General features: G+C 44.8%; 1 protein-coding gene across 2 annotated transcripts in view; it reads left to right on the top strand.

The window, feature by feature from the left end:
* Window positions 1–22,549, top strand: part of CMIP (c-Maf inducing protein) — a 139,578-nt gene that overhangs the window by 88,789 nt on the left and 28,240 nt on the right. For both annotated transcript variants that reach the window (XM_065661544.1, XM_065661543.1), the window contains exons 4-7: window positions 16,338–16,499; window positions 17,606–17,647; window positions 20,494–20,556; window positions 21,781–21,861. In XM_065661544.1, coding sequence (XP_065517616.1) covers window positions 16,338–16,499; window positions 17,606–17,647; window positions 20,494–20,556; window positions 21,781–21,861 — 348 coding nt within the window. The remainder of the gene's footprint in view (window positions 1–16,337; window positions 16,500–17,605; window positions 17,648–20,493; window positions 20,557–21,780; window positions 21,862–22,549) is intronic.

Raw genomic sequence — 22,549 nt, 5'->3', positions numbered from 1 at the left:
TGTGGTGTTGTATCTTGCCATCTTTGGGCTTAGAATGTTCTGTGTTTGTATAGTACTGGGCACATAGAGGTACCATTCTCTGTAAAAACTTTGAGCCCTGTTACACTGCATGCTTGAAGTATTAGTCATTAAAAGATCCACTTGTAATACAGTACCATGTTGTTTGTTGTCAGTAAAAAAGACATTAGTTAGGTCTTCTCCAGGGTGTTTAGGTCTTCTCTTCTGATGCAGAGTACAGGTATTGATTTACGTGGTGAGGAAGAGGGAATACACCTAAAGGTTACCCAGGGCATGTTGGTTTTTAGCATGCTTGACAGTAAACTCTGAACGCCACCCTCATCATGGGATGTGGGTTGCTTGTGTGTTCTAGTTAGCTGAATGATGTAGCAATGAAATGTGTCAGTTGACAGCCTTTGGGGGAATGTCCTGAACTGACACAATATGGAAAGAACAGACCTGATGTAAAGTATGAAGCATGACTCAGGCTGAGCTTTGCGCACCTCTGACCTGACTCTTCAAGAAGGGATTACCTATACCTTGTCTTTCCTACTGGTGCTATTAGCCAGCTCTTGACTGTCCCCTAATGAGTAGTGCTGCTTGGTTAGGGGTTTTACCCATCTGTTAGCATGGACGATGCAAATGTGTTAATTGTAGAATTGCTTAGATTGGAAGGGACCTTTGAACACATCTGGTCCTCTCCCCATCCATGTCATCCTTTTCCTCAGTCAGTGCAGAGTATACTTTGAAGCTGTACAGGGTTGATAAGAGCCTGTACAGCAGAGCTGTGTCTGAAGCTGTGTGAAGCCCCAGACTGGGCACAGTATTCATGTGTGGTCACGCAAGTTCTGAGCAGAGGGGAGCAGTCACCTCCCGCATCCTGCTGCCTGTGCTCATGCTCTTGCAGCCCAGCACGAATACATGCCCCTGACTTCCAGTCAACAATCACATTACCTTTGTTTTAAACTGCCACGTTTTGGTTCCCATGAATTGGGGAACTGGAGCAACGCTGTCATTTGGGATTCACAAACATTTTGCATTTGAATGCTGCAACAAGTAATGTTGGCCTTCATTCAAAAACTTAACTTTGGATTAATACTTCTCTGGTTCTCATAGGGATTGTTGTATCTGTGTCTTCAGGAAATAGATACTTCCATGCACAAGCAGCCCTATGAATTGTAAAGGGATTGTCTGTAATACAAAGTCATACTTGACCTGAATGTCATTATGCTTTACTGTGTCCAGGTTATGAATTCTTTGCCTTTTAGAACTGAATATTTTTATACAATAGCTTTGGGTGACTATCAGTTTTTGTATCTAATGGTGAAACTTCAGAGAGAATTATTTTTCTGTGCTTTACAATTGCAAAAAAAAACTAAGTTAACAGAAACTGTTCTTGAAAGTGTGGTAAAGCCTTCCTTGTGTAAAAAAGCACCTTTACGGTTTTGTCACCATGGTAATGATTAAAAATAGTGCTGATACAGGAGTGGGGTTTATATAGAATTTAAATGATGGCATTAAAGAAATTTATAGCCTTAAATCTTGGTAAATCATGGCTTAAAACTATGAGATCAGGAAAAAAGCACATTGGTTATGGTTGAAAGGGCCCATGTCTGTCATTTGTATTTGATCACCTGATTTATGATCTGAGAGAGGAAGCTTTGACACTCTGTGACAATTCTATAGCCCTTTGCTGTGCTGCATAGTGAAAATATTACTCGAAGAGCTCAGTAGTTCTTTGAGGTGGTAGTGTCTGGACTTCAGATCCTCTCTTTGGTGGTTACACAGCACACACAACTGTAATTGTCTTGGCAGTTTCTTTGCTTTCTTTAGCTGAAAAGCTGAGGTACTTTCACAGAACATTAGTTCCCATTTTCTGTTATTTTGTGGTGAAATAATAAATAATTATCATAGAGTTAGGCGAATTACCTTTTTTTTTTTTTTCCTTTTTTGTCTGTATACAAGTCAATAGTATTTTGATTACTATATTGGTGGAAAGCTCAGCTGTGGAATTAAGTTTTGCCTTTCAGAGCCTCGGGGCTTTGAAAGCATTGCAGGTTGTGATGACACACGAGTTTTGGAGGAGCGGGTTTCTTGCTTTAATGAATAAAAAGCAGCCCACAAATTTCTGGCTGGTGATTTTACTCTTCTTATGGAATGCACAAGTACCAGCTGTGGGACACCACGAGCAGGCTTTTAAGATAGCCAGAGCCTCTCTCCTGCTGGACTTTAAGCGTCCTGATGGAGTTTCATACTGGACTTAAGGGGCTAGGGTATGGATGGAAGGTCCAAGTATAGTGTTAACGCATCTGTGCTGCTGGGAAGCTGGTACCAGTTAGAGCTTTCCAGTGAACCAAATACATATTTTGGCATTTTTCAGTTCCTGATGCCCCCTCTCATGGTTAGGTTGATGTTTACTGCCAAGATTCATTCTTCTGTATTTGGAAGATAACATGAGAGGCAGCTGTGTCTGCATGCATGGGGCTCTGCAGTGACATCCCCTTGCTCTTCATGTGACGACTGAAAATACTGACCAGTCTGTAGACTAAACAACCTCATTGCAAACTCAGGAGGAACATCATGGAAATCTTGTCATACAGCCATTTACATCCCTAATGGGTTTTTTTGTAGTTAGGTATTCTCCCCAACTACTTTTGTGTGTGTGTGTATAGGGGTACACATGAAGGACATCTTCGGATATCTTCATAGCACATGGAGTCCATTAGTCCTCATTTTGCCATGCAGGCTTTGGCAGTCTTAGGCCATCTGTTATCAGAAGTTACTTGAAAAATCTTGGCCTTGTTTTGTGTTTCTGGGATCTCAGTTTGCAAGAGGCAACAGTGCTGTTGCAGCAGAAGGGCACTGATCTCGCTTTGGGAGAGTGGGAATGAATAGATGAAGAACAGACAAGATGCTGACAGAACGTTTTCTTTCATTTTTTTCATGACACACTGGTGGTGTTTTAAGAACTGGTAGAGCAGTTAGGGGATTTTTAAGCTTTCACTGCCTTTGCATTAGGAAATCCTTCAGTCTTTGTGGGGGCTTTGGATCAGGTTCCTCCCATAAGACACGTCTGCAGCAGTGGCAGCTGATCATCGTCTGTGCTTTGCATTGGCTCAACATGAATCACTTTAAATCTGGGAGCTGCATATCTGTGTCAGCACAGCACTTTGTCCAACCGAAAGAGGCTCTCGGCAACATGCTGAGATGCCAGCCTGGATCTGAGCTGCTGCTTGGAGCTGCTCTGCCCTCGTGCAGCCATATGTACACGTGGTTTTGTATACCCATAGATGCCTCTTGTGTTGCCAAAACAGGCTTTTTTAAGGAGACAGAACAAAAGCCAATTTGTGGCCTAGTGGTGAAAGTTGAGTAGAAGCTAGATAGTTATTTTCTATCTTGCTTTAGCTTAGTTAGGACCAGCTCTTTATTTTTCCCTCTGGACTTGGATGCTATCCTGTTCAAACTAATAGTGGATCTGAAGACAGAGGGGTGTCAAAACCAGCTACAGAAACAGGTCAGCTTGTTATTGTGTACTTAGATTTCTGAAGAGGAGCAAGCACAATTGCTGGAGTAGATTGCTTCTCAGGAATGCTGAGAAGCATTCTGCTGGCCAAGAGGTTGGGTTTTATGCTGGTAAATTGTTCCTCCATATTGTTACGGGGCTAAAATTAAGACCAATACTTTGTGCGTTAGGACTTTCGGGTCGTGGTGACCACTAGTTCCACCAAATCACAACTTCTCATCTATAGAGCTGTAATAAAACAGAGCGGCACCAAAATTAGTCTCTAGCTGCAGAAAAATCTGGTTTAGGAGCTCTCTGATGAAGACAGGACAAGACTGGTAATCTTTCCCAGGAGTGTAATTATCTTCCTCTCATGATGCTTCGGGTGTGAAAACCTAGCCCTCTGAGTTGACACATGCTATGTGCCTTGTTAAAGTGCTGTCATGGGGCCCCATTATGCATGTTGAGGACTCTTGGTGTCAGAAGACCTAAGTAAGCTTGAAGAAGCAAAAGGGATCTAGGTGTTGTTTTAAAATTTTCTTTTCTTGCACGGTTTTGTCTGTACATTTCTTTCTTCCAATCTAATTAGTGCATTGAGTGCATCATAGCATACATAATCAGAGAATCATAGAACAGTTAGGGTTGGAAAGGACCTCAAGATCATCCAGTTCCAACCCCCCTGCCGTGGGCAGGGACACCTCACACTAAACCATTCCACCCAAGCCTTTGTCCATCCTGGCCCTGAACCCTGCAGGGATGAAGCATTCACAACTTCCCTGGGCAACCGATTCCAGTGCCTCACCACCCTAACAGGAAATCCTGCCTGACCAATGTGGTGGCCTTCTATGATGGGGCTACAGAACTGATGGACAGGGGTAGAGCAGCTGACGTCATCTACCTGGAATTGTGCAAAGCGTTCGGCACTGTCCCACACGACATCCTTGTCTCTAAATTGGAGAGACTTCAATTTGATGGATGGAGCACTCGGTGGATAAAGAACTGGCTGGATGGCCACACACAAAGAGTTGTGGTCAATGGCTCAATGTCCGGCTGAAGACCAGTAACGAGTGGTGTCCCTCAGGGATTGTTGTTGGGAGTGGTCTTGTTCAGCAACTTCGTCGCTGACATGGACAGTGGGATTGAGTGCGCCCTCAGCAAGTTTGCTGATGACACCAAGCTGTGTGGTTCGGTTGATACGCTGGAGGGAAGGGATGCCATCCAGAGGGACCTGCACATGCCTGTGAAGTGGGCTGATGCCAGGCTTATGAAGTTCAACCACGACAAGTGCAAGGTCCTACACCTGGGTGGGAGCAATCCCAGGCACAGCTACAGGTTGGGCAGAGAAGAGATTCAGAGCGGCCCTGCAGAGAAGGACTTGGGGGTGCTGGTCGATGAGAAAATGAACATGGGCCGGCTTCAGTGTGCGCTTGCAGCCCAGAAAGTCAACCGTATCCTGGGCTGCATCAAAAGGAGCGTGACCAGCAGGGCGAAGGAGGTGATCCTGCCCCTCTACTCTGCTCTTGTGAGACCTCACCTGGAGCATTGTGTGCAGTTCTGGTGTCCTCAACATAAAAAGGACATGGAACTGCTGGAACAAGTCCAGAGGAGGCCATGAGGATGATCAGGGGACTGGAGCACCTCCCGTATGAAGACAGGCTGAGGAAGTTGGGGCTGTTCAGCCTGGAAAAGAGAAGGCTGCGTGGGGACCTCAGAGCAGCCTTCCAGTATCTGAAGGGGGCCTATAGGGATGCTGGGGAGGGACTCTTTGTCAGGGACTGTAGTGACAGGACAAGGGGTAATGGGTTAAAACTTGAACAAGGGAAGTTTAGATTGGATCTAAGGAGGAAATTCTTTCCTGTGAGGGTGGTGAGGCACTGGAATGGGTTGCCCAGGGAGGTTGTGAATGCTCCATCCCTGGCAGTGTTCAAGGCCAGGTTGGACAGAGCCTTGTGTGGGATGGTTTAGTTTGAGGTGTCCTTGCCCATGACAGGGGGATTGGAACTGGGTGATCTTAAGGTCCTTTCCAGCCCTAACTGTTCTATGATTCTGTGATTTCCCCTTAGTGAAGCCATGCTGGCTGTCACCAAGCACCTTGTTGTTTTTCATGTGCCTTAGCATGCCTTCCAGGAGAATCTGCTCCCAGATTTTGCAGGCACAGAGGTGAGACTGACTGCTCTGTAATTCCCCGGGTCTTCCATTTTCCCCTTCTTGAAAATGGGGGTTCTATTTCCCTTTTTCCAGTCGTCGGGAACTTCACCTGACTGCCATGATTTTTCAAATATGATGGCCAGTGGCTCAGCAACTTCATTCGCCAGCTCCTTCAGGACCCGCGGATGGATTCCATCAGGTCCCATGGACTTGTACGCGTTCAGATTTTTAAGACGGTCTCGAACCAGATCCTCTCCTACAGTGGGCCCAAGGTCTTCATTCTCACAGTCCCTGCGTCTGCCTTCCAAGACTTGGGTGGTGCAGTCAGAGCCTTTGCCAGTGAAGACCGAGGCAAAGAAGTCTTTCAGAACCTCAGCCTTCTCCAAATCCTGTGTAGCCAGTTCTCCCGAGAGCTTCCTCAGGGGGCCTATGTTGTCCCTAGTCTGTTTTTCATTTGCGATGTACCTGTAGAATCCCTTCCTGTTATCTTTCACATCCCTAGCCAAGTTTAATTTATCTGGGCCTTAGCTTTCCTAACCTGGTCCCTCTCTTCCCGGACAACATCCCTGTACTCTACCCAGGCCGCCTGTCCTTGCTTCCACCTTTTATAAGCCTCTTTTTTCCTTTGAATTTTCCTCAGCAGCTCCTTATCCATGCAAGGAGGTCTCCTGGCCCTCCTGCTGCACTTCCTTCTAGTTGGGATGCAGCACTCCTGAGCTTGTAGCAGGTGATCCTTGAATATCAACCAACAGTCTTGGGCCCCCTGCCCTCCAGGGCTATATCCCATGGAACCTTACTAAGCAGGCTCCTGAAGAGGCCAAAGTCTGCTCCCTTGAAGCCCAGGGCAGTGACCTTGCTGCACTCTCTTCTCACTGTCCTGGGGATCTCGAACTCGACCATCTCATGATCGCTGCAACCAAGGCTGCCCTGGAGCGTCACATTTCCAACCAGCCCTTCCCTGCTGGTGAGCACAAGGTCAAGCACGGCACCTCTCCTTGTTGGCTCCTCTATTACTTGCAGAAGGAAGTTGTCTTCCGTACAATCGAGGAGCCTCCTGGATTGCTTGTGCCGGGCCGTACTGTCCCTCCAACAGGTATCAGGGTGGTTGAAGTCCCGCATGAGAACAAGGGCCTGCAAGCATGAGGCTGTTCCTATCTGTCTATAGAGTGCTTCATCTGCAGAGTCCTCTTGATCAGGCGGCCTGTAACAGATCCCCACAGTAACGTCCCCCATCTCTGTTCTCCCTTTAACCCTGACCCACAAACTCTCTAATGTAGTAGAGGATTATAAAAGTGCTGCTAATGTCCACAAAAAAACCCTTACACAGTGTGTTGTGTCACAGCCGGTTTCATTTGCCCTAGCTCTTGCAGTAAGTCACATGCTCATCCGTCACACCCCCTTGTCTCTTCTTCACCCAGAATAGCAAATGTTTCAAAATCAGAAAAAGAACCCCAACCAACAGTAAGCAATGCTAGTAAAAGTATGCCCTTCATTCAGAAGCCATTGCATCACAGCTGTTTATCATAAACTGGTCTATGTGGCACTTTTCTGTAGTATTTAACATGAGAATACTAGATCAGGCTGTGTGACCAGAGGCAGGATCAATCAAGGATAGCAGGGTGGTTGTGACTGACTTGACTTGGCTGGTCCATGAAGGTGAGGTGGGCAATGGTTTTGGTAGCACCCCAAAGGCCTCTGATCCTCTGTGAGGAAGCTAGCCTGGGGATGAGAGAACTGAATGTCACGAGGCTTGATTCAGTCTTGGATGTCATGCACCGTTTATGCACAGGAGAGAGACAATGAGCAAATAGAAGAGATGCAGTGGCATTTTGGTTAAGAGTTGCAGGAACTTTGGGGTTTTGTGATGATGTGGTGCAATAAGATGTGATATAAAAACATGGAACAAAGTGGTGGTTTCAGGTGCAAATGCTGCTATGAATCTGGTATCTCCCAGCGAGAAATGGGACAACTCAGAGCGCCAAAGCACAGCGATGTGGAGACAGAAATACCCTTATTTCTGAAGTCCCTTTTAAGATGCTTGCAAGCATCACATCCATATCCAGTACCTATGCTCTCCCTAAGGCTCTGCAGCAGCTTTCTGACACAAACATGTTCCTCGAGCCGTGCACATCTCTCTTGCTGACGACATTGATGATGCAGGTGCACAAGAGAGAGAAGCCATTTTCAAAGCCATTTTTGGTGTTGCCAGTGCTAGAAATTCAGCAAAATACTACATTTGCCAAGGAGGAGAAAGTGAAACAGGTGGGTAAGAGTCCATTTGGAAGGTTCTGCTGACTGGTGAGAGGGGAGGCGGGCAAGAAAAGCCAAGGGTGCCCACTGCTAGCGATGGAGAGTAATAAGGGAAAGGGATGACGTGGCTTTCTAATCCGGTTTGCATATCTGGGAAGAAATAATTGCTTTGTGTGCTACCCAGTGCTACCTAAGCTTAGTGGCATTTCCTGGAAAATAGAAGGGGGATGGATTATCATGCAGAGATTATCTTCTGTTAGCAGTTACTCTGATGTGTTAGCAGCTGCTTAATCCCAATTTGAGGTGATTTCTCAGGTGGCAAGTTCTTCTGAGCAGAGTTCGTGTGTGCCTTCAGTGACTGGCACACGTTTTGCAGCCTTGCAGATGAGGAAACGTCCTGTTTTCCCGGTGATGGCCAGCTCTCTCCTGCCTGAGTGCGATCTGAAGGGTGCAATGCCAGAGTGTGGGGGTTTTTGCACAGCAGGTATGCTGCCTGGCTGCTCTCCACGGTAGCCTTGCACACAGCTTTTTATTTGGCAGACCTGGTCAAAGTTCAGTGGCGATAAGATTGTGCATGTTCTTTTTTTTCCTACACACGTATCTCTTCTCTGCGGTGGCAAAGTCGTTTATTCCCACCACAGGCAGAGAGCTGGTGGATGTCAAGGTCTAGGCTCCACAGGCACACTCATCATGTGTGGAATATAAAGTGCATGAATGTAAAGCCTGGGTCAGTTCAGCTTGATGTCAGAAGAACTGTGTAATGTGGTCAGTAAATGTAGGTCTCCGCACAAAGAAGCACTCAGCAAGGACCGCGTTTAGGTGGCAGTTAATGTCACAGTGCTTTGTGTTTGCTGCTTTCTGTTTGATACATGCTCAACTCCACAGTCACACAGTGCCTGCTATAGTTCATTTGTTTAACACTATTTTTTTTCCTCACCTATGCACTGCAATGCAGTTAGTCCACTGAAGTTTTTGGAAAGTATGGATTGTATATCGTACATACAGTCCTGCTTTTCATCTAGTAGTCTTTTCTATTATTACTTCTGTTATTATTATTTAAATGGAACATGATTTTGCTGACTCCAGCTCATACTGCACAAACTCAAATACAGGAGCATGTCAAGCTCGCACCCCTCTGGAAACTGTGGGTTGCGCCAGAACATCGAGATCCCGGCATGCAGACAGTGTTGAGTATTTGCTGCTCTGGTGAGAAGGGCCAGAAATGCTGCAGCAGGCAGCAGTGAGGTCCTGCAAGAGGAGGAGGCAGTTGTGCCTAAACATGTTCGAAATCTTCCCTCTGATGATGAGTCAGAGGCTGTTACAGTGCTGCACATCAAGCAGCGTGTCTGGATCCTGTCCTATTTATGTGGCTCTAGCAACCTCTATGTGAAGATTTTTCTCGCTCATTCTGCATGAGAGTTCAAAGCGATTCAGAAGGGTTTGTAAATACCCACCAGCCTTCAGCTAGGGCAGATCTTCCCTGTACGTGTGGGACAACTGTGTTCTTCAACTGTATTGAAGTTGATGAAGTGTTTCCTCCTACTCATGATCAGGAGGAAAAGGTGTTTTGTGACTTCCGCTTTAAAACCCAAGCTAAAACATCCAAATACCCAAGACAATATCTTTTAAAATATTTCTTATTTGGAGGAGAGATGTTACATGGGATTTGCAACCCAAAATAGCAGCTTCATCTCTGTCATTGCTTTTTTGCAAGTAGGGAGCGGTTTGTGTTTCTGTTAGGAACGTGTCTGCAGTCGTAGTGGAATTCCGCATAGCCAAAGCAACATTAAAAACAAACCCCAGCTTGGCTCCGACATGAAAAATACGGAACAGCAGTTGCTGTGTGCAGGATGAAAGCTGATGTTTTGCCAACCTGAAGTGTAAAGCTGGTGCTGGAACTGGGGCTTGAAGAATGGGAGTGTTTGCCAAAAGGAAATGGAAGCAGGGATGGAGGGTTTCGGGGAATGCGTCGATGTTGGCCATGCCAAAAACCGTCTTCCCTGTGGACAGGTCTGATTACGGTAGTAACCACATTAGCCCATGCAGAGTGCAGCTGGAACCGCAGTTGGCCTTTTGCATTTTCTAGCTGGGGAAACAGCATCTCGAATAAAGGTAAAGCTGTAAAGGTAGAGCAGCGTCTGGATCAGCCAGCTGTGCTCCTGCATCGTAGTGGCTGACCGGCTCAGTGCAGGGAGTTGAGAGAAAGACACCAGCAGCAAAAACAAAGCCTAGTTTCTCTGCTTAGTAGTAGGAAGGTCTGCCAAAGACACCCTCTTCCCTTCCCGTTTGGGGGGCACACATTTTGCATGCAGATTTGTTTTCAGTGCAGCCTCTAAATTTCAGGTCTTCTGAAATTCAGTGAATAACATTGCCCAGTGTTACTAGTTTCCTTTTTTCCCTTGGGTAAGAGTATCGTTCCATTCCCATCCCCTCATCCCAGCTTGTTGCTGAATGGTATCTTTGCAGTAGTCATTACATGGGAGAGCAGAAGCTCAGAGGGATGGTCAGTTAGGTGGCACCTGTGTGCAAAGGAAATGGAGATACATAAATATGGATATATATATATATATATATATATAGTGAGTTTCAGGAGCAAGTTGTTCAGTGCATTACTGTGGCAGCTGTACAGTGTCATGCTGGGAGGCAGGCAAGGAGGCTGCCCTGTGAGCCCTCTGCTCCCACATCCACTTTGCACTTGGTCCAGGCAGAAATGTGTTTCATCCGTGTTCCATCCTTTTAAATTTCTGTTTGCTTCAGCATTCCTTTACTTTGCAGTGGTACTGTCCAAGTGGCATCTGAGCAAAGGACAAACTCCATGCCTGTGGGAAGTATCTGTTCCAGTTGTGCATTAGTAACAGCTGAACCCACGTCACCGCTTGCTGAACCCACTGAACTCTGTTGGCTTTGAGACAGTGCAATCTGAGTGTTTGGGGTTCCTGCCTGGATACTAGTGAGGTCTGGAGCAAGGTGCTAGAGACTGCTGGGGAAAAATAGGTGTATGATTGTAGGCTGAAAAAGGGGGTCAGGGAAGATGATGTTAATGGGTAGGTATCAACATTCAAATTGCTTGCTAAGGCCGCAGTGCATGTTGGTGGTGCTTTTCCTTAGGAGCTAGCAATTAATATGGAGGTGTGAGAATCAGAATACCTCGGTTCTGCTGTGGTCATGAATTCCCATACAACGTCAAGGAAAACAGCCTGGTTTTCTTGCTCTCTCTCTCCTTCTTGCTTTAAATCATCAAGACCATGAGCTGTTCAGGGCAGAGACTGTCATTTGATATATTTATTCAGGGCATAATTCATGGCTGCCAATCTCAGTGCAATAAATAATGATGATTTCATCAGGATATTTATTTACATGAATTGGCAAAAAAATGAAGTGTTATTTAGACCTTAACTGAGTGAAAATCAGGACATGTCTAGCTTGTAGCATTTCCCCCCAGTTCTCTGGCCTGTGGCAAGGAGTTTGCAGGCAAGTGAGCTTTGACCAAACTGATTGCATTTAGAGAAGCCACCAAAGCAGAGGAGCTGATGTACTTCAGCATTTAGCACTGGCTAAAATGAACAATACAGAAAATGTCTTGATTTGAAAACATGGTACAGTGCAAAAGTTTGCTGTTGCTGTTTTGAAACTGTTTTAGAGAGCAGCACATGAGTCTTTCTGTGCAAAAGCTTGGGAAGGTCATGAAGAGTACAAATACAGCAGCGTGAGCAGTCTGGATTCCCTGGTTGGGAAAAGTTTCTATAAGCTCATCATGGCTCCAGGCCTTTGCATGGAATGAGACTTTTTATAGACCTAGTCTGTTCAGGTGAAATGCTTTTTCTTCATATTGGTAAACGTTGCAGGTAGGAGCTTAGTTCAGAAGGCTTTCAGTGGACCCACCTAGTGATTTAAGCCAGCCTCTGGCTATCAGGGAATCTTCTCCTAGCAACAAGTTATTCTTGCATATTTCTCATAATACGGGGAGAGAAGTGGTGCCTGCTAGTGTTAAAAGCAGAATATGGATGTAGCATGGCATGGGGATGCCGTGCCATCTATGTCTCCATGAATGTAAGGAGTTAACAGACACAATACCAGCAGGTGGTGCTCAAGAATACATGGTGCAGCTCCTGGGCTTTGTAGGACGAGCCAAGCATGTGTGTTGAACATCACAAGCAACTCTTCCTGTTGTGGCACAGCATTTCAACATAAGTGCTGCTATAGTGAAGAAGACCCTTCTGGTGTTGCTCTTTGTGGCTTTTTCCCCCACTCTGTACATTCGCATCTATCAAGAGGCACCTCCATTTAACACAAGCACCATCAACACGAAGCTGTAACACTAGCTTGGCTCAGCCATCGCCACGATGAGCTGGGGAGGACCTCTGTGCGGGAGGCTGACCTTTTCCCTTTGCTGGGACTGCCCTCGTTGCTCAGCAAGAAATAAACAATCGCTGGCACACGCAGCCCTCCGAGTCAGCATATGCGCCTGCAGTAGCTCCTGCTTCTCCAGTGAAGAAGCGATGAGTTGCGTGCTGCTGTGTGGTAAAGGGCTGAAGAGCAGTGAGCTAGTTCAATACACTGCTCTGGGATAGGGTTGGAGATTAATTCTTTCTTTTAATGTAATGATATTATTTGCTGACGGGCAAATAGGTTCCTGAGAGCACAGAACATTTCCTGACCACCAGTAACAAAGCAGAGATGAAATTTGGTCATAAAGAGGGCTAAATTTCTTGCCCGTTTTGTATCAGGTGCTTGGAGATGTGCCTAACATAAAAGGTCTTGCTAGGGCTGAAAAAGGCAGTTGTTCCATGTCGTCCAATTTTGTGCATTAGAGTCCATTTTTTCCTAGATGTCAACTACATCGGTGTTATCATCTTGTCCATGGAAGTGGCGTTTGAGCGAGAGCTACAGAATGAGGCTATTATGGGATTGAAAAACATGTAACGATGTTACTTGAAAAAGCTGAAAGTTTCCTAGGCTCTCCTAAACTTTCTGTTCACAGTGGTCTTCAGGAGCTCTTGAGCACTGTTGGCAAAGACCACTGCTTACGGAGTTTTGTCATATTTTCTTGCTTAATAACACTGGAAAAGTAATTCTTCACATGTGGACTCCTCTGAAAGAGGACTGACATTTCAGTCTTTGGGTTTCTGCAAGACTTAATTAATTAGAGTGATTTGAGAATGAAGGATGCCCTGTCAGTGTCAGTCAGTTCCCCATGCTGCTTCTTTTAGGTGCTTACTAAATTCAGTGGCTTTGCTTTTAAAGTCAGCATAGCAAGATTTTGGAATGACACTAGCTGTGTGGTTCTGGCTGGTCAGTAACTAGGAGGGTCAAATTCCAAGTTGGCATGTGTTATTTTCACTCACATAAATTGTCACAGGAGCTGCTGCTTTTAGTGAAATCCCGGAGAAACTGGATTCCCACCCCAGTATTTTTCTAGTGTACGCTGTTAAAGATGAATGTTGTGTGAGTATTTTCAGCAACTGAAGGCATCTTTTACACCTATATCCAGGGGGAGTGAACTCCTCACACGTGTTGACATGCCTGTTCTCAGGTACGGGTCCTTACCAGGCAGCGTTGCTTTTAAGCCTGTGAGTGATTATTGTTTCTGCTTGCTCTGGAGTCAGCACAGGTAGAATAGAGCAGATGGCTTGGTGCTGGCTAAGTGCTTGCTGATACACAGCAAATCGCTTCTGTAGCCGACTGATAGGTTTCAAGCTTTAATTGAGGCTTTCAGCAAGGCGCTCAACAGTGAAAACCATTCTGCTGAGAAAAACAGCAGCGTAACCATGGGCAAAGGTTCAGGACAGCAGAGTTCAACCCTCTTGGGGATGGCTCCTCCATTTATTTATTTCTTTTCCGCTGCTTTCCCACCATCATTCCAGACTTCTGCAATGCCGTTTGCAGATTACAGCTCAGGACATTGGTAAGGCACAGCCCTTTGTGCTGAAAGCACGAAGCAGAGGCTGATTAGTTTGGAGTTCCTGCTTGCAGCGGTCTGCAAAGGTAGCTGTCCCTGATGCTCCCTTAGAGTCACTGTCTGCCGGGTCTGAGCAGCAGCTTGTTTAGGTCTCTCATGTGTAGCAGGGAGCACAGCTCCTGCTGTCTCTTCTTCTATGTACGTCATTATCATCATAACTTTATTTGTTAATGGACGTATCTAAAAGGGAAAGGAAACCTCCCCTACTGCTCCCTCCCCACCAGGCAAGAGTGGATTTGACAGCGGAAGAAAGATATTTGTGGTAGGGTTGTCTGAGCAGCGTCCTGTTGGGCAAGAGGGTTTCCTTCAGCAGTAAGGGGCAGCCCATAGGCGGGGATGCAATAACCCAGTCCTCCAGCTCTTGCACACCCCCCCAGCTCCTGCTTCTCATCCAGCTTTGAATTCTGCTTTGAGTTTGATTTCTTCATGGTACAGGACCAAGGAATAAATTTCAGCATGGAAAAGGAGCTAGCTTGCTTTGGTGTCCTCAATTAGTCAGAAAGGAGTTGCTTCAAGTTAACAAAGCTGGTTGGCTTTGAAGTTTAGATTTTACTTAGTGCTGGGGAAGGTCTGAAAAAGACCTAAAAAAAGGCACTATGTGAATAATAGAAATTCAACTCTGGTTCAAGATTCTAAGAAATCTGTGATTATGGTAGAAGTAATGCCAGTGGCTTCAAAACACTGGTGACCCTCGCTGCCCCAAGGAACTGAGTACAAAGATTTTTGCTCAGTATCTGAAATCCCAAACACATTTGATAGTGTCTGCAGCATGTGTTTTTATGCTCCTCTAGCTTTTCAGTGGCTTAAAATGCACTGAAAGTGTGAACTTCTGCCAGCGTGCTTTTGTACTTGCATGAATTTAATTAAAAAGATAATTGGATTGCTTTATCAGCCTTTACATGTCAGCCCAGTGCCACTCTCTTCTCCCCCCTGTAACAACATTGACAAACCCAAGGCATCCGAAATCTGTATTTCTCCATATTGTTCTCTTGTGTTTCAGGTAGGGTACAGAGGTGGCTGTGTTTTGTATTGAGCATTAAATCTGCTGCCATGGTGGGAAGGAAGTAGCTGATAAACAGTGAGCCAGTCTGTTGGTATGGTTCCTGCTGGGGCTGCCCTCTGTGAGCGGAGGGGGAAATGACAAGAAGCAACAAAGCGCCAAAACACGACAGAGCAGGCTGACCCTTTGCAAAGTGTAATAAACACAGGCTATTGAAAGCCCAAAATGCACAGCTATGTCTGCAAGCTTCAATCTGCACCACATGGGCAGTTTTTGTGATTTTCCTGGAAGTGCTGCCTGGGAATTAAAGGTCCAATTTTAGCGCTAAGCACTTAATAGTTTCATGTCATATAGAAGTGCCCAGACTTTGTAGTTTCATAAACTGGATCTTTCCAGGCTTCTTGACTGTGCTTTGGCCAGATTCGCACATAGCGGTGAGTGGAAGGGTATGTGAACTGAACCCAGTGCTGTGGTCCTGGCAGTTGCTGTCATCGAGCAGCAGAGCTCCTTCCCTACCAGTCCCTGGGGCCGCTGACTTCTTTGGCAACCTTTCCTGGTTCCAATGTACCCTTCAGGCTGGTTTTGGGAGTGGCCTTGTAACACTCGTCATGGTTTCCTTGAACTTAAAGAGTTGCATCAAGCCCCTCTGGGGATTTAGGAGGGTGGGTTTTAACTAAAGAGCGCTATTTATAATACACAGCAGCCTCTGCTCCAGTCAGTTGTGGAAACATGGCTGCTGAGGAGGTAAGAATTGTTTTCTGCTGGTCTGTGGACAGGGCAATCAGTGAAGTAGCTTGGGCATGACTAGATGTAAAGCAGGGGCTTGCAGAGAAGTGGGGCAGATAGGATTAGGCAGCCGGGAATGCTTCAGAGTGCAAGAGTTGTTGCATGGAAAACTTGGAGACTTTACAAGTTTGTTGCAACTGGAGGATGACAGCGTGACTTTTCAGGATCAAGACACGAAAAAAGAGCCTGTGGGTTTACTGGGATTTTGCACTTTGATAACATTGATCTTAATTCATTCTGAATGTGAATTCACCAATTAGCAGTGTAGAATAAAGCGTCTGTAGAATGATGCTTTGATGGCCTTTCTCTCCCGTGCTTTCTTTATGACTACCTCCCTTTAAAAGGGCCTACAGCTTTGGAAACAGTGCGCTAGCTGGTGTCTGTTATAATCTTGAGGAGTGAAGTGTTTACAAGAAGAAATGATGGAGAAAAAATGCTTTGGAGTTACAAATTTACGTTAAAGTACAAAAAGGGAACCATGGTTTTTCATTGCTTCCACAAAACAAGTTGGTATTGACAAACAGAGTTTTCTTTTCCATTTAATGTTTCAAGTACAGCTTTACAGCAATCAGAAAAGACGAAACTCAAAATACAAAGCAGCCCACTTGACGGTTGCATGTAGGAAGCACGTATCCGGTCAGTTGTTTCAAGGGGTTGATGGTGTTGCCAGTGTGACCCTTTCACTTTTCTTGCAGAAAAAGATTTACAAGTACAAGAAAGTGCTCGATAACCCAGGCCGCTGGGAGGTGGTGTTGAAGGAGATCAGAACACTGGTGGACATGGCGCTGTCATCTCCCCTTCAGGATGAGTCCATTCACCAGGCACCACTGGAGATTGTTTCAAAGCTGCTCTCAGAGGTATGAACCTCAGTAGTGCTCCTGTAAGGCACTGTTGCATTTAGAATCACAGAATGGTTTGGGTTGGAAAGGACCTTAAGATCATCCAGTTCCAACCCCCTGCCATGGGCAGGGACATCTCACACTAAACCATGGCACTCAAGGCTCTGTCCAGCCTGGCCTTGAGCACTGCCAGGGATGGAGCATTCGCAGCTTCCCTGGGCAACCCATTCCAGTGCCTCACCACCCTCACAGTAAAGAACTTCCTGCTTATATCTAACCTGACCTTCCCCTGTGTAAGTTTGAACCTGTTATGCCTCATCCTGTCACTACAGTCACTGATTTAGATGGGAGACAAAAAGTCGGAAGTTTGTGTTGAGTTTTATTTTAGCGTGGGCTGTCCAAATTCTACCTTTGAGCCTGCTTCTGACTTTTACTGATTTGAGTGGAAACTGTGCTTGCTGAGGAGGAGGAGATTTTGACCTATGTTAGGTAGATTTCCAGAAACAAGACAAAACACTTTTCTCTTGGGGCTTTTTGCTTGACTGTGTTTCTTTCTTGATTATTTATGATAAATTTATCATGGGTCTGATTCATGTCTTAAGTGAGTGACAAATCTCCCTTGGACTTCCATTGTCTTCGTTTCCACAGGTGGTAATTCATGTAGCAATAATGTATATACTAGGAATTTCACAAAAAATGCAGCAGTTAGTCTGCCACGAACATAATGCTGTACAGCACCACAACAATCCTTCTGTTATTTTTCTGAGAAATATACAGCTGGTCTTAAGAAAACATTTCTGAGAAATGTATTCTAGCTTCAGTTTTCCAACTGATTAAGACCTCCTCTGGCATCCTGGTGTTTGTGCGCAGCTTTCATGGCTCTGGTGACTTGAATCTTAATGTGCTGAGGGAAAAACGGAAGCTTTCACAAGCCCTCATAACAGATAATACACGACCTCCTTTGAAGAGAATGATTTCAAGGTGATGATTTTTATTCTGAAAATAAGCAATTTACGTCTTTAGCCTTTTTCTTTTAGCTGTTGGTAGTTAAGAAGACTGTGTACGCAGATACGCCAACTGAGAGTACTCTTTGCTCATTTATTTCTTCTATTCAACTCTTTCAGAACAACAACTTAACCACTCAAGACCATGAGAGCATTATTGTGGTGAGTATCTTTCTGACAAAATCCAAGGACAAATCTGTATGGTTTATTGATACTTCTGTTACTGCTTGCTTCTGCCCCAGTGAAGCAGGCAAACACGAAGGCATTTCCACCAGTGCTGGTAAACTGAGGCAGGATCAAACCAATTTGTTCTACTGGGATTTGTGTGGTTTTGTCATTTCTCTTGTTTCATAACTGGCTAACAACGATGTATCCTTGTCAAGCACAGCGCCTTCAGTGTTAATTATCTCCCAAAATGATGTCCTTACTAGGCTACACTGTGCAGTGTTCACTTCTATATATGTACTTCACATAGTCAAAAACCATAATTTCCAGATGTGCCCTATAAGACCTTCAGGCTTAGGATTTTTCTGAGGGGTTAATGCTACCATATGCAGAATGTCTCCATTGCTGATGGTATGTGAGCAAGTGGTTGTTTGTGTAGTGTGGATATGTGTATGTGGCACAGCAGTTTAACCCCCTGCTTACTTGATTTATACTAATACCTTCCTCAACTTTTTTCTTTTCTGTAGTTTCCATTTATTTAGACATAGAAATAAGTGAATTGAATGCCATCTTTTTGTGCATCGAAATACAGAGTCTCAACGATTGATCAGAAAGTTGGAACTTGGTTCCCCATCACTGTAATTTAATTTCAGCCACTGTCAACTTCCAGGAGATTTTGCTGGTAATCTAATCTAAAACCTCACCAGCACCTGATCTTATCACATCCCCATGACTCTTTCTGCAGAATAACAAGGTGGCATGTAGCTGCTAGTAGATGTGACTGCATAAGGTACCGTTAAGCGTTAATAAGCATAAGGTACCATTTTAGCTGGAAGCAGCCACTGAGATGAGTTTCTGAAGTGGCTTTTACTTTTCTTCAAGATCTGCTGCAGCTTTCATTTCACTTTGGTGCCAAGGGAAATTCAGGCCCCAGTTACACCTGGTTGTTTTGGGGGAAGGATTTAATGAAAGGTGCAAGGTGGCCCTGTTGCGAGCGGGGAGGTTGGACCAGGGGGCTTCCAAGGGACCTTTCTGCCTACATTATTTATCGGTTCTGAGCGATGGCTTCAAGTCCTGCCCTACTGTAGGTTGTGCCTGAACCATTAAGGATGTGGCAGTTTATGGGCGTTCGGAGTTCACTGCTGTTACACAGCTAATCTGTGCTGTTCTTAAGAAGTATTGCTAATACCATGTATGTAGTGTCTTGAAAGTACATAGTGATTTGCCGTGCAGGTGGAACCAGATTTCCTTCTCTAGATGGTGCTGGAATGGATCAATATTGCAACTGATCCTTTCCTGGTAAGGAAGGGGAAGCATATGTTGCCACAACTGGGCAATGCAGAACAGCAAGTTTCTGATTTTACCCAGAGCACACATAAAAAAATACAGTGTGCTTTCATGCTGTCACTGTTTCACACTGACCTTACAGGCAGAGTCATGACCCACTTGACTGTGTCTGTTGTGGTCATTCCCTACATTCAGAAAGGACTGGGCTGAAACAATGAAGTGCATTTCCTTAGGCTGACACCCATCCAGTTGCATCTCTGATGCAGTGATCCTCTGGCAGATACCAGACTGGTGTGAACACTTGGGTGGTTTTGCAGCACACGACTCTGTGATTTGGCAGGCCCTACAGCAAACACTCCAAAAGATGGATTGAAGGGAGATCTTTAGCTCGGGTGTTGTTGGTTGGGGAGCAAGGATATTCTAGTCTCACTGAATAGTGTCCCAGTCTCCCATCAGATCACTGTTGCTGGACCACCACCAGAGGAGGAGTGAACAGTTGCAGAAGTATGGCGCATGATAATGAGCAGAAACTTTACAAATGTTGTGTGTAACCAGAACAGATCTTTACAAGTGCGCTCGGGTTTCGTATTAATCTTGGCCTATTTGTGCATGAAAGTGGCTTTTGTAAAACAGGGTCATTGTAAGCAGAGTCGCTGGGGCTGAAACCCTTAAGGAGACAGGAGGGAGCACAAAAAAACAAAGCAGGCTGCCTTAGTAAAACTCCAGATGCCATCCAGATAAAATATCTGGTGTTCACTTGCTTAATACAAAATGTCCTAGCTGCTGTGTTTAGAGTCTTATTTTAAAATGGGTCCTGGGAATCCCTTTAGCTCAAGACTGGAAGAGCCCGAAGGCACTAGCACATAGAGAGAATACATTATTCTAGTGCCATTTTCTAATTTACCAAGGAAGTAACAACAACATAAGTTCATTACAACCTCAGTGGCAGGTATGACCTCTAATGTATTTACCGAGCATAAGCACATTGGTTTGCGTAGCAACAGAGAAGGAATGGTTAATCTCAGCTTGCAAAGTTAGATGCTTGATTTTGATGAATAGGGTCCACCAAGGTAAGAACAGCACTATGGTACTTGTAATGACTTATTTCTCACAAAAAGAGCTTGAACTCTTTCATAAAGGATGTAAGGATGGGGGGGGGGGTTGGTGTTTGTCTTTTGGAGAGATGTTGTAACTGAAACAGGGAGCCTGATTCATCCTTGTTGTATTGCATCCTGAAGCAATTGCCCTGCTTCTGTTTTCATTTAAACCATTATAAAAGCTGTGCTCCTGTTGTGGTGTGTTACATATTTGCACTGACATAGTTAAAGGCAAGATTTTACAGAGGATGCATAGCAAAGGTGTGTCTGAGCTTACATGTAAAATAAACACACATGTAAAACAAACCCACCCATCTTTAATTTCTCTATTGATACTTTTGTCCTTCCTTTTAAAAAGCGATCTTTTCCCCCAAGAAAAAAATTTCTCTGCTAAATGTTAACTCCAGTTGCAATCCTCTGATTAAATTGTCTTCTCTGTTTCTGTCTTTCTTTCTAAAGGCAATTGCACCTTTGTTGGAAAACAACCATCCTCCTCCTGACCTCTGTGAATTCTTCTGCAAGGTATCAGAGCAGCTCTGCTTTCTGAAATCTCACAGTTGCCTATGAGTGTAGCTCTTTGAGGGGCTAGTTGTTTTTTTCCTATCGTGCCTTACCTCATGTCCAAATTGATTTTAGTTTTTGGTCAACAACCAAATATTTAACAGCACCATTATGATAAATAGATCCATACTCTTTGTACATCAGACTGCATCGTTGTGATGCTCTGTGAGAGTAAAAATCTTCAGACTCCCACACCTCAGTCTGGGTACCACAGATGTCCTACTGCATGTTCTATGTAGCTAATGCAAAAATCATTGGAGTCATTGTGCTCAGATGAGTTGGTAATATAATGCATAACTCAGCCCTAATGGTATTATGTCATTGGTTAATGGCAGTGGGGAAGTGGTAAGGACCCATCGTCTTTTCTGGTAAATCCATGCTTGTGTTGTATTTTGCATTCGTTTCCATAAACTTCTGAGTACTTTGGATTGCAGAGCTTTTGGATTTGAAAACACTACTTTTCTGCTAGGCCTGTTAGTGTGTCAGCTTAAATTTGCTTACTGATGACTGGATACGTTCTGGATGCTATTTATAATTCCCATCCAGAGTTACTAATCAGCAGCTTCTTCCTACATAATCTAAGTCAAGTTTCAGAAACTCCTCTGACTGTTGCATTTTATTAAAGCGGTCTTAGGGTCGTATCTAGCCTCAGATTGAAGGCAAGGGATTGCAGGGGGTTGGACCAGATGACCTCAAAAGGTCTATCCCAACCTAAATTACTCTGGTTGATACATTAAGATTGTTTGTTTTAGCCTGTGATGGGGGACTGGCTTGTTGGTACGCTCTAAGGTCCGCCACAGGTTTTTAGCCTGGATACCAAGGAAAGGAAGTCTGTGCCGTTATGCTGCCTATGTCTGCATATCTTTTTCTTCCCAACCCATTTTCTTTTAAGACTGCTGGCGAGTCTTAAAATGGGTAAAAGTCCCCAGAATACTACATCCAGTGAGTTTTGTGGAGAGTGGGCAGCAGGAAAAGGGACTCACGTTCATGAGCTCCCATGGTAATCTTCCATTAGAGGCCCACAAATATATAGGACGGAGCAGCATTACAAGTACCCTAATTCCAGGAAGGATTAATTTAGCCCTTGGATCTTGTTAATCTTGGGGTAATCCATGCCTAGGGTGTGAAGAGGAGACCCCTTTCCATGATTTCTGCAGCTCACAAAATGATTGTTGCTCGTTACAGCACTGCCGGGAGCGCCCGCGGTCCATGGTTGTGATTGAAGTGTTCACACCAGTGGTACAGAGGATTCTCAAACACAACATGGTGAGTGCACGTTACAGGAGTTCCCCAGTTTGGGGAAGTTTTACTGTGATACCTTTTGTAATTAGAAGTTGTATTGCCTGTAATGAGCAAAGCACTGTGATATCAAAATCTAACCCCTCAGAGCGTGAATGCTGCATGCAATCATGTGTTGCTTTGTAAATGAAGAACTAATAAGCAATCAGTGGGACTTTTAAAAGCATCTAAGCAAAGCCATGATTTGAGGAATGTTTCTTTTGGCAGCAATGCCAGTATATGCAGCTCCAGTTCTCTCCCACGTGGCTCTTTGCTCCTTATTTACTCCCTGCATGGCATCCTTGTAGTTACAGTGGTTTAAAATGCATTAAATAATAAAACCAGAATAGAGACTTTGTTGATTTTGACCTGAGGTCCTCAACATTTTTTTCTTTAAGACACTCCCAGCTCTGTGCATTTCCATTTTCCTTTAGGCTCATGTCCAGTGAGTTCTTACCTAGGTTTCCTGAATTTCCTCATGTGTTTCTGCTATTCTTCTTCCTCAGTCCAGGAACTGTGTACTCTGTTTCATGATCACTCTCTCCCAGGCTGTCTTCTCATTTCCAGTTTCTTAGTGATTGAAATAAATGCAGGAGACTACCCTGGCAACATTGTGTGTTCTCCACCTAACTCTGAAGATACTCTTCCATGATGCTGGGGAGGGACTCCTCATCAG

Source organism: Lathamus discolor, chromosome Z (genome assembly GCF_037157495.1).
Source record: "Lathamus discolor isolate bLatDis1 chromosome Z, bLatDis1.hap1, whole genome shotgun sequence".
Taxonomy (NCBI): Eukaryota; Metazoa; Chordata; class Aves; order Psittaciformes; family Psittacidae; genus Lathamus; species Lathamus discolor.
The sequence above is the reverse complement of the archived record's forward strand: the minus strand, read 5'-3'. Positions and strand labels throughout refer to the sequence as shown.